Raw genomic sequence first — 12,346 nt, 5'->3', positions numbered from 1 at the left:
AATTTTTGATAATCGCCAAATTGAGCTGCACTATCTCTCTTTCTACGGCTGACTGCCGATATTATACGCGACGACGTGCTCTCATAGCTACATAAAATGATGTTTGAGTGAGTGCCGAACACACTCTTATACACCGTGCTCTTTCATACATTCTTGACTCTCTTGTCGAACATTAAACATCCGCTTTTTGTATTTATTTTTTCTTCTGTTCGCCATTCGGTCTCTTCAGTTTTAAGAACATACCGAGAACTTTGCCACTCTGGCTTTTTATCGCGCGCGGCGCATAATGTTCGTTGCTTCTCCCATTTTTTATGAGGTTTTTTTCTCAAAAATTCTTTATGTTGATTCCTTTTTCTTTGCCTGAGCAGCGCTGGTTTTGATTCTCGTTTTTCTGTTATTTGTCTCGTTCGCACAATGTTTTCGCAGTATATTTCGCGCGCACATGATGTGGTTCTGATGAAAGATTTCGATATTATGATATTAAATATCAGATATTTACATTTAAATGGACTTAAACGAACAAAAGAAGAAAAAAAATCGTTGCCGATACGCTGGCTCATATTATTTACTCTCTTAACCCGTTCATCTCACCGCCACAACTTTGTTTGGCATTTTATCTCGCTATTTTGATTCGTATGTGAGTTTCTTTCTCTCTTCCTCCTCCATCAGCCGTTTCAATTCAAAAAGATAAACGCTAACGAAACCGACAACACGAAAAAAAAACCAATTTACACATCGCACAGCAAAGAAAACAATAAATAAATATGTGTGTGAGTCTTTTTTTTCTGTTCATCGTTCTTGTTCATTTTTACTGAATACCGTGGTGCGTTCATGTTGTCTTTATTTGTATTAATAGATTATTGACCTAGGGCATGTGACGAACATTTTCACTGCGTAGCATTCGTCGTTGTCGTTGTCATCGTCGCATGAACCGTGTACATATTTTGACAGCTATGTATTCAAATACATTGTTCAACCATGGTGTCTACGATTGGAACATCCAACTGGAACAGAATCGTTCGTATTATATGATTTTTAAATGAGCGCTTTCTCACTATTTTCGTGGGCACTTTATTTATTGTTATTTTTTTCATTTAACAAACAAATACACACGCATCTCTCAATTTTTCATTCAACATTGTTATTCGCATCGTTCGCACGATTCTCTTTTTGTTGCTCAATTGCTTTCAAAATATCAGATACAATAAGTATTTACACTGAAATTCCATTGAATTCGTTGAATTATTGAACGAAGAAATGAAAATCGATTAGAGAAATTTCTGATCAACAAATTAATTTGTCTATGGCTTGAAGGTGAGACTAACTTCAAAACGATTTCTTCGATTCGGCTTTTCGTCCGGTAATCCGGTCTAATCATGGGTCGAAACGTGCGGGTGATTCAATGATTGCCGCCAGTTATTTCTTAACATATTTTATCAGATTTCACTCGAGCCTGATAAACACAACGTTTGCGCGCGCGGGCGCGCCCATGCTCGTTCAAATAAGATTTTGAGCCAGGATGTACAGATATACCGCTTTTATTACACTTCGCATATTGATTAGTATGGTTATGTGTGTGTATGGGTTTGCGTGTACATTTCCATGCCGTGAGAGTTATTAATCAAAACGGGGAGGGGAGCAAAATGGGAATTTATCATACGAGTTGATATTATTTATTATCAATATTCAATCAGTCAAATGAGGTGAGCATTCCATCGGAAGTGAGGAATGAGGCAAGCGGGGCCTGTGTAATGTTCAATTACAGCGCACATATCGTGTTTTATTCACTTTTTTCCCATGGATCGATTGATTTGTCATTTCAACTCTTAATTACGGGCTTTTTTTTCTCAAATTCCACCGACTGAATTAAATAAATAAATTCACCGACATTTTATGATGGGAATATGTTGGTGGTGCGTTTTTTGTTTCTTCTTTAATTTTTAGTAAATATTCATTTATTTCTAATTTTAGTCATTTTTGTTGTTATCACCAACGTTTACGCACACACCATAGCACTCAGTCGCACGCGTACAGCTCTTTCGTTCTACGCGCCGCTCTCTGTTGTGTTCTCTTGTTTATTTTCTTGTCGGCGTACACGTTGTATTTACGTGAGCCAAACATCTATGACACGTTCAAAAAGGAAACGAAACGAACGAAAAAACAAAGTAAAAAGAATATTCTCCATATGGATTAAGTTTAGAACAACACAAAACTCACACGAGGGAATGGATGTTAAAACAACAACAGAATTATGGTTATAAAAAAACGAGAAATATGCGTGATGTTATTGAACTCTGCGGAACATTAACATGGAAACAATTAAGCAAAATGCTATACCTAAGCGAAACACCAAAATTATTTCGTAAATTTCGTGTTGAAAGTGTGAAATGATATGGAAACCAAACGGGAAAAAAACCTATTGAATTTTTCGTTGAGAGAGAGAGAGCAAACGAAGAATCTCTTTAAAATGGTTGAAAGGTTGAGATTCCCTTTAAAAAGTAAGGGTATTTGTTATTGAATAGAAATCAATTCAGGCCGAACACAAGAAAGGTAAGTATTGCATTAGCACACAGCTGTCGATGTAATGGCATTATGGCAATAGAAAGCGCAAGCAAATCAAAAGGTGGGCCCTATCCGTCGATTTCTCGTGCTATATACCGAATTCGAAGAGTTGAAGATTATACTTGGTCGATTTAATGCAGCTGCAAGTTCAATCATTCAATTGAGCCAAAAACTGTTCAGCAAATAATATTTTCGTTTAATGCAACTTGAGGTTTTTCGGTGATGTAATGTTACTGTCTGAGTCCCGTTTTCCGATCGGTTTTTTTCTTCGGTTGTTGAATGAAAAGGTTCTACAACAAATAAGTTGCTCATGTTCCGCAAAAAAAAAGTAATATCAAATGAAAATGCTGATGATATTTTTCTGAGTATGACTGATTTCTGTGTATTTCAATATGTCAAACAAATATTTTTCAAATATTCGTCGAATTCAGACGTTGTTATTATTTTGGCGAGTCAAAAAATGTGAAATGTCTTATAATAACATAATATGAGTGCACGAAGAAAACAACAAAGAATTGAATGCGCCAGCGCTCATGCTGTGTGCGTGTGTTCATTTATTCATTCTCATTATAACTTCAATTACACAAAGATCCAAAAATTACATAATGGCGACACAATGAACAGCATTTACCTTAACGAATTGCTATTTAAAGAGGTTCGTTCGCTGAAAAGAAATCACATTTCTTGGCAACAGAAAATAAACTCTTTTCTCATCTTCGTTGATGTTTTTTTTTTCTTCGCCTGTCGTGATGGGCGGAATCCATTAGGAATTGGCCACGAAAGAGTTTTATCTCTCTGTATCTTTTATTTATTTGCTGTGTTTTTCCATGCACCACACCAAGGCGATGTTTGCACGAAAGGAGGCGATTTTTACGCTTAAAATGTGTCTCTCCAGAGAGGAATCTGATGAGAATGACGACATTTAATATTGGCCGGTTATCAAATTACCCATGTTTATAAGATTAATAAGAGCGCGAACAGAATACAACGGTTCTGTTTAATCGGAATCATAAATTGAGCGGTCGGTTTTGCCAGCAATGTGACTGTTTGGCATTTTTGTTTGCTGATTTTCTCTGTTGTTTTTTTCTCTCTCTCTCTCTCTCGTGTAAGAGTAAACATTAACAATCACAGTCACTAACGGAATATATTTGTATAATAAGCCTTTCGAAACGTTCATTGTATGTTTGAGTACAATACAGTAACAACAACGAAGCAAAAAAAATTTAATCAATGGAATGAGGCTTTTGAACTGTCCAAAATGTCATTACGATTTTTTTTGTCGACCGCGTAGTCACAGCAAATATTTCAAATGAGCAACTGAATATGAAAAAAATATGATCTAATTTATTTGCCCTTTTTTCATTGGTTTCAACAAATCGAATTGTTTTGATCACGCAGATCAAAGAAACACACAAACCAATTCAAATTCTCATTTCTCTTGCTCTCACGCTCTGTTTGAGAGTGATTCGAATCGAAAACGAATATTTTTGTTCTAAATCACACCGACGAGATTTGAAATAGCGCGCAAATAAAAGGGAAAATTCATAGGCCTGTCGGTTTTCGTGCATCGCTAAAAATCTACACACACACACACACAGCTGTGGGGAAATCACGCGAGGAGGAGAAAAAAAAATCGTTTGCGCATAAATCCAAGGCCAACTAGTATAACAGACATCTAACTGAGTGAAGAGTGGAGAAAAAAAATATCCGGCCGGCAATACGTTTCACTCAAATGTGCGTACTGCTTCCTTCAACTACTCTTTTTCTTCTTACAGAAACTAAAAGAAATGAAGAAACTTCGACTGCCTGGTGTAACGTTCACAACAAACTGACTGACATTGCATAATCTTTGTCAAATGATAACACACAACATTCACATGAACACGATAAAAAAAAATAAAACAGAACATAGTAGGATGAAATGTAAGAAATGGACAGATTTCGCGCGTAAAATTCTTTTCCGAAAAAATGAAATGTCAACGTCAAAATAAGCGAGAGTTTCAAACTTCAAAATAAAACACGACAATTATGTCTATCATCACACTTAATTTCGTTAAGTTGAACCATTTTTGTCTATTGCATTACATTTTTGCACACGGTTTCAGTATGAAAAAGTAATTGGATCTTTGTTGATTTTATTTTTTAAATGACTTTTGTATACACACGGTATACTTTTTCCGTCGTTCCATCAATTTTATTTTCCAAAACAAAAAGAGAAAATCTCGAATTCAAATTTTATTTTCTTGTCATTGGATGGTCGATGTTAATGAATATAGTAAAAAAAATGTGAACAGTGAGATATTTCATTTTTGCTATTTGTATCATATTATGTTGTTTTCATTTTACGTTTGTTGAATTGTTATCGTATCTAAAATAAACAATTTTGCAATTGTGGGTGTGTGTGGGAAACGAAATGATTAATCTACTTACACTATACTTGGAGAGAAACACATCATGAAAACCGGTACTTAAATTATCTTCAAATTCAAACATGATTCAAATTGGTTGCTTTTTCACTGTTTCACTTGGTTTTGTAGTATTCAATTTGTTGTTGTCGTTTCTTTTTTTCTCTGTTCTGTTAGTGTTTTGATGATATTGTTTATATAGTGTTGTTGGTTTTTCCCGCGAAAAATTTCGGTTATTAATATTTAGTATGGACGAAATATTCGATTCGAACGGTTGATTGTTAGAATGCGGTGTAGTTTGTGTAGAAAAAAAAATTAAAATGTATTTGTTCTATCAAAAGATTGTAGATACAAAATGAATCGACGTGGTGAAAATTGGATAAAAAAAATTTCTTCGTGTTATGTTCAAATTTGCAGCTAACTAAGTGGTTTTCAATTCTGGATGTATGTAATATATTTTTTTTGTTTCGTTCTCGTCGTTGTGGTACGATTCAATTGTGTGTTATATTCAGTGTGCTAGCCGAAATGGATTCGTATAGAGGGCTCACAAATACGAACTACACTCTCTCCATACAAAACTCAACTGTACCGAGCTCAATAGTCACATTGAATAACGTACCAATTCTCGTTGATTCTAAATTTGAGCGCGCCACCAATACATCGAAGCAAACGGGCAAATATTCATATTTCATACGGAGCTGCCACTGTAATCCATTGCATGTGTAGTGGTGTATGTGAGCAGTGAGTGCCTGCCAGTTTGTATATAATACAAACATGTTCGGCTCTTCTGCTGGCAGGCAAACAGTCGCAAAGAACTATTCAAAAGGGAGAGCGCGGTGGGAAAGGGAAAGAACCAAACGAAATTCAATAGTAAATAGCATTTCATGAGCCTTTGTTAGTGGTAGTAAAACACATGCGCGCACACTCACTCAAACACCCTATGTACTACGGAGAACAAAAGACATCTGCTGTGTGCACGACACACAACGTACAGAGCATACTTTTTTTTCTCTTCATTTCTTCTCTGTTTCACTTTGTTTTGTCGGCCGGAATATCATATTCATTCGATCTCACTGTGTGTGCTGCTGCTGCTGCTCTGTGTGTTCTCAAAGGCATGGAGAATTTCACCAACTATAAAAATATACACAAGTAAATAAGTATGCAGCAGCAGCACCAGCAAACAGCAACAGCGGTCGTTAAGCGAATACGAACATGAAAACGGATCAAAACGAAGCAACCAAAGCAACTCAGAGGGAATGTTTATTATTTTGCTAAATGGAAATGGATGGTTTTTTTTCTTCGGTATAGCAGCTCTTCGTGCTTAGGTATAGAACAAAGTGAACATTTTTTCTTTCATTTCGTTCATTCGTTCGTTTCACTGGATCGTCGTTGTTTGAAGAGAAAAATCGTTCATTTCAAACACACAGGCCAGGCCTGCTATATGTTTCGTATATTGCATATATCCTGTGCTGTGTTTTGTCTCCTTTTGTGCGCACTCCGCACATCGACACTGTATAACACATGTTTGCTTATTTTCGTATTTCGATACAAACTTTTTTTCCCGTATACATATAGAATTTTTGGTTCGGTTACACATCAATAATAATACATCTAAATCCTGTTCGGGCTACATTTTTACTACAAATTCTCTATTCTCCTTTTTATTCTCTTTCTCTAAGAAAAAAACTGAGCCCGATTTTGTGTCGGTGATAAAAAAAAAAGAGAGCCGACTCTATTTAGGCGCAATTTTCAGATTATAATAGGTTCATGTGGAAAGAGGAAATTGTACCTTTCCAGGAAATCATACTTATTTCTACCAAATGAATGGAAAAAATCATAATCAGAATAATTTCATTTGATTAACGATTTAATTTCGTTTTTCGAATGTGGAATATTTGGAAATAATCATTCTAGCTCATTTTCATTGTAAAAATCAACTTTCCGACACACAGCCACACACAATTGGCATTCCAATGTAGTGTTGAATTCAAATTTCGCAGGAACAAACATTCGATATTCAAATAGAATTCGACCTGAACACTGTCTTAGAATATTCGAATTTCAATGGAAAATTACCAACTTGAATCGGTTGGATACAGTCGATATGGGTTTGTACATTTGCTTGCGATGTATTTTAGCGCCATCTCATCGACTGGTGACCGATTCGACAACCAGTCGGCCACTCAAAACGACTAGACGTCAAAAATCCATCTCGATCGTGTACTGCGTGTGTATGAGTTTTCTTGTGTGTCAATAGAAAAGTAGAAATGTCAAAATGATGATATCGTAATCAAAAACCCACGACAGAGCGAAGAAAAAACTCAAACAAAAAAGACATTTCAAGAAAAATTGACACGCAACAAATCGAAGTGAAGTGTGTGTATTTTAGTTTATTTCATTTCCTTTTTAGTTTTATTTATTTCAATCATTCGCACGGGATTCCATTGGCAGTGCAGCAAAACGGAAAATGGCCTATCAAACATTTCTAGCAGAGTATATGCAAATTCCAATCGTCACCCGAATATATACAACAGCTTGTGTCATTACAACCATCGCAGTCGTAAGTTGAAATCCAAAATCGGGTCAGCAATGTCCTGATTTTCATTCAAATGCATGCAATTTTGTGACATGTGCAAAAATCCAATGGGAAATTTGCACTGTGTTCATTGAATAATGTTTGCGCAATTCAGTTGATTGCAATCAACAAAAATCCACGTCAGCTTTGAACTTCACGTTATCAATGTGTGTTCACTATAGAATTTGAACGAATGATAAAATAGAGACGCTCTTTGTTTACACATACAAACGAACGACGGTAATAATGTCTTTGCATTTATTTCGTTGCATTTTCTAGCATTTAGATATTGTGTCACCGTTTCAACTCTACTTCAATCCAACGCTCATTGTACTTCACTACCAAGTATGGAGGCTCATCACAACGTTCCTGTTTTTCGGAACGATAGGTTTCAATTTCCTATTCAATATGACGTTCACGTATCGCTACTGTCGGATGCTGGAGGAGGGTTCGTTCCGCGGTAAAAGCTCCGATTTTATTATGATGTTCATATTTGGCGGTGCACTCATGATCGTAAGTCCTGATAACTGAATACATCAATTGAAACAAAAAATCAGTTTGATTTCACTGTCTCAATCTTTTTTGCGCAGATTTTCGCCTTTTTCGTGAATTTACTGTTCTTGGGACAAGCATTTACGATTATGTTGGTATATGTATGGTCTCGACGAAACCCATTCATTCGCATGAACTTTTTCGGCATTTTAAATTTCCTGGCTCCATATCTGCCCTGGGCACTGCTTGGCTTCTCCGTCATTCTTGGCAATACTATTTGGTGAGTTGAACTCCTTTTGCTGCGATTCTGCTGCGAATTGTGCCTTTTCTTCAGAATTTGTTGTAATTTATGTTCTATTGAAATGTTCAAATCAAAGATGCCATTGAATCACAACAGATGTTTTAATACAAATTTCGATTTTAGGGTCGATTTGATGGGAATCGTGGTGGGCCATGCTTATTTTTTTTTGGAAGATGTCTTTCCAAAGCAACGCGGTGGTTTTCGAATACTAAAAACGCCACTATTTCTGTAAGATTCACTGTTTGCACATTAAAAACCGATTTTCAATATAAATTTAATCATATCCAAGTGTTTTCAACTCACACTTGATCGAATATGAATGTTGTTAATGACCGAAATATTCCAAAATTGACATTGCAGACGGAAGCTGTTCGATGAGGCTCCCGAAGATAGCACCTACACACCGCTTCCAGAAGACCGACCGGGTGGTTTCAATTGGGGCGAAGAACGTGCACAAAACGAACAGGCTGGGAACGATGAATAGGAACAAGAAACCCACACAACCACCATCATCTGTATAAAAAAAATGAAACCGAACGCCAACTCATTCAATGCCACAACCATTTTACACTCTATGTGGAATATACACGTTTTTTTCGGAAGCAATTTTGTTGCATTTTGTTACAAAATGCTGTATCGTCTCGACACGAAGACGTGCACAATTTACCAGTTTTGTTTATTCCATTGAAATAAACCAAAAAGAAGAAGATGAAGAAAATTTAAATGATAATTCCGTTTTTATTGAATACAATTGAATATGGCTTTAAGTGAATCCAAGAAAACTAATGAAATAAACAAGTGGAAATAATGTAATGATAAATTTAGTATAGTTTATTTATACAATTAGAAATAAAATCGAAGGAATAATATATGATTTCATTGTGTTGCCTTTTATTTTTTTTCATAAAAATATTCGAGACATTTTCATGTGCTGCCACTTATGAGCGGGAAAACAATGCATTAAATATGACAAATTGTCATTGACAATTGCATTCACATATCAAAAAATTTCCATGCAGTTACATTGTTTATGAGTTTCACATCATAATTTTCCGTTTACATATCATTGTTTCATCGCCAATTTAAGGCCAAATAAAGTTAATTCAGTTTGACCGAAAAAAGTGTACAAGAACAAATTAAGACGGTAACGTTTAACTCTCTAGGAATATTTATGAAAACTCATAATAACTTGAATACAGTTGTTTGTTTGCGTCTCTTCAAAATTAAATAGTCATCCCGTGTGAAAATATTCTGATTGACTGACTAATCAATTAATCTTGATCTGTTTTTCAGTTAGACGTGGAAAAATGACTGACGGAGAAAAAATAGATGTGAGTTGAATTGATACATTTGGCTTTTCGTTTCGTTCGTGTGTGTCATGTGTTGTCTCTTTTTACTAAATATCTGGGTTAAGGTTTCTTTTTGACGACAATTTCAGAGATTTGAAAATGGCTATAAAAATCCCACCTGAAGATGTGAGTTGTAGTTTCATATATTCATTTTATGTAAATATATCAACTGTCAGGAATAAGAGGCTAAGATACCGAAGAGTACGCAAAAGTGGCACTTGAATGCATTGCACAGAAAGACACTCTTCATACTGTAGCATTTTGATTTTTCTGTCCGTGATCATGATAACAACATCGTTTCTCGTTTTGCATACGAATTTTTACAAGTTTATGTTTCTTCGCTTTTCGTTCTTTTCGCCTCTCATTCTGAACGGTTCATATTATTTAATTCTTAGAATTTTTTATAACATTCATTTTTTGAAATATCAAATTATTTATTCAATAATTCGTTACTGACCGATGATGATTCTTCCCAGAATGGAAATATTCAGCGATCGTTTGCTCCTATACGCCGGGATCACACTGCTTCCGTTTCTTCCGAACGAAACAGCAACATATTTTCAACAGTTGTCATAGGTAAGTTAAGTTTTAGTCTACCTTTTATATTTCGTGTCATAATGTTGCAACTAACCATGACTATGAATAATCAATTTTGGACGTTTTGATTGATTGGCTATTGACTAACTAAAAGTGATAAACTCTCGATAAAAGAAGACAATTGTAAATAGCTTCAAATATAGCTAGAGCCATAGACAATGTAAAGTTTTAATTAACAAAATCAAATGAATACATGTTGTTTTCTTCATTTCCATTGCAGTCCCGATTGTGGCTATTTTAGTGGTGGCTATATTCGCTTGGTTTTTGGGCTCGCCTACCATAATCGTTAACAGAGGCATGAACGGAGTCATCGTCTGGGGCAATACGAATATTCATGGCAACGATGAAGAATCGCTTCAGAAATTGCTTAAATATCTGGAGGTAGGTTGACTGTGAATTGTGAAAAACTCTGTACATAGATTTATGCATGAATTTATACATCTCCTGTTTTACTCATATTTCAAGATATTTATTTTGATATTTTCAGGAGACGAAGAAAAATTGAATGCAGTGCATTCAACATCTGTATAAAAAAAATGAAACCGAACGCCAACTCATTCAATGTCACAACCATTTTACACTCTACGTGGAATATACAAGTTTTTTTTTAAAGCAATTTTTTTGCTTTTTGTTACAAAATGCTGTATCTTCTCGACACGAAGACGCGCACAATTTACCAGCTTTGTTCATTCCATCGAAATAAACCAAAAAGAAGAAGATGAAGAAAATTTAAATGATTATTCCGTTTTTATTGAATGCAATTGAATATGGCTTTAAGTGAATCCAAGAAAACTTATGAAATAAACAAGTGGAAATGATGTAATGATAAATTTAGTATAGTTTATTTATACAATTAGAAATAAAATCGAAGGAATAATATATGATTTCATTGTGTTGCCTTTTATTTTCTCTTTAAAAAAATATTCGAGACATTTTCCGATGTGCCCCGACACAAGCTACAACTTAGGTATATGCATATCGGGATTTGTGGGGGGTCGAAAAAATCGACGGACACACGGACGCACATCCAAATCAATACTTTCATGAAAAACCATGGTCAAACTGCCAAAAATTGACATTTACTCTAAGCGATGCGTTTTGGATTTTTCACTGGAGTATTTGCTCGTAGTATTCGGATGACCGAATTAAGCAAATAAAAAGAAATAGACATTTTCATGTGCTGCCACTTATGAGCGGGAAAACAATGCATTAAATGTGACACATTTTTAATGCATTTCAAATGTCCTTTCATCATCATTGTGCACGTTGTTCCACAGGTGAATTTTTTATTTACCTAAGTTTTCAGTTTTGTTTATTGTTTCTAATTTCAATTAGTCTGATTAATAACAGATTTTACTGTTCGTTTCCTTCATGTACTGTCTTTTTTCCCCTTGAACATCTGGTATAATAACGTTTATATTTTATAGATAGATAAATGGCTATAAAAATCCCACCTGAAGATGTGAGTTGTAGTTTCATATATTTTTTATAAGAATGCTGATTGAATTCATTTTATGTAAATATATTATTAAAAACTGTCAGGAATTAGAGGCATAACATACCGAAGAGTATACAAAAGTGGAACTTGAACCCAAAGACACTCTTCATGCACAGAAAGACACTCTTCATGTGTTCTTCTTCTGACACCCCATTGCACAGAAAGACACTCTTCATACTGTTGCATTTTGATTTTTCTATCCGTGATTATGATAACAACATCGTTTCTCGTGTTGCATACGACTGTTCACAAGTTTATGTTTCTTCGCTTTTCGTTCTTCGCTAAGATTTGTCTTTTATTCTGAACGGTTCATATTATTTAATTCTTAGGATTTTTTATAACATTCATTTCTTGAAATATCAAATTATTTATTCGAGAATTCGTTACTTACGTAAAATACGTCTTTCCTGCATTAAACTTTTGTCAATAACAATTACAACGTAGTTTCAACGCATACTTACTCTCTGAAAAATACCAGACTTTTTAATTTACCCACTTCCACCACTAATGTAGACACTACTCAATGGAGCAACGGACTTGTCGTCACACGCGTAGATATAGCATTTC

At 35.0% G+C, this 12,346-nt stretch overlaps 3 protein-coding genes across 4 annotated transcripts in view; 2 read left to right on the top strand and 1 right to left on the bottom strand.

Annotated features, from left to right (window-relative positions):
* LOC129565625 (uncharacterized) overlaps nucleotides 1-5,609 on the bottom strand; it is a 42,275-nt gene extending 36,666 nt beyond the window's left edge. Inside the window, exon 1 of the mRNA XM_055440704.1 lies at nucleotides 4,993-5,609. Within this exon, the coding sequence (XP_055296679.1) occupies nucleotides 4,993-5,055 (63 nt within the window). The 5' untranslated portion in view covers nucleotides 5,056-5,609. The remainder of the gene's footprint in view (nucleotides 1-4,992) is intronic.
* A 1,558-nt stretch (nucleotides 5,610-7,167) lies between these two features.
* Nucleotides 7,168-9,214, top strand: LOC129565622 (derlin-2). Its single transcript, XM_055440700.1, has 5 exons — nucleotides 7,168-7,527; nucleotides 7,822-8,055; nucleotides 8,133-8,314; nucleotides 8,459-8,563; nucleotides 8,696-9,214. Exons 1-5 carry the CDS (start codon nucleotides 7,435-7,437, stop codon nucleotides 8,817-8,819), a joined length of 738 nt encoding a protein of 245 aa, XP_055296675.1. The 5' UTR covers nucleotides 7,168-7,434; the 3' UTR covers nucleotides 8,820-9,214.
* A 117-nt stretch (nucleotides 9,215-9,331) lies between these two features.
* LOC129565623 (uncharacterized) lies at nucleotides 9,332-11,151 on the top strand. Of its 2 annotated transcripts, none has more exons than XM_055440701.1 (6): nucleotides 9,332-9,479; nucleotides 9,629-9,666; nucleotides 9,750-9,810; nucleotides 10,161-10,260; nucleotides 10,502-10,662; nucleotides 10,769-11,151. In XM_055440701.1, coding segments are annotated over exons 2-6 (342 nt in total). In that variant the 5' UTR covers nucleotides 9,332-9,479; nucleotides 9,629-9,664; the 3' UTR covers nucleotides 10,787-11,151. The 2 variants fall into 2 exon arrangements, with proteins under 2 accessions (XP_055296676.1, XP_055296677.1); XM_055440702.1 differs by having other exon boundaries at nucleotides 9,342-9,479; nucleotides 9,633-9,666.
* The last annotated feature ends 1,195 nt before the right edge of the window (nucleotides 11,152-12,346 follow it).

The sequence above is a fragment of the Sitodiplosis mosellana genome, unplaced genomic scaffold (assembly GCF_009176505.1).
Source record: "Sitodiplosis mosellana isolate CC-2019 unplaced genomic scaffold, AAFC_SMos_1.0 Smas_scaffold_3, whole genome shotgun sequence".
Lineage (NCBI taxonomy): Eukaryota > Metazoa > Arthropoda > Insecta > Diptera > Cecidomyiidae > Sitodiplosis > Sitodiplosis mosellana.
Note: the sequence above shows the minus strand (reverse complement) of the source record. Positions and strands in the feature narration are given on the sequence as shown.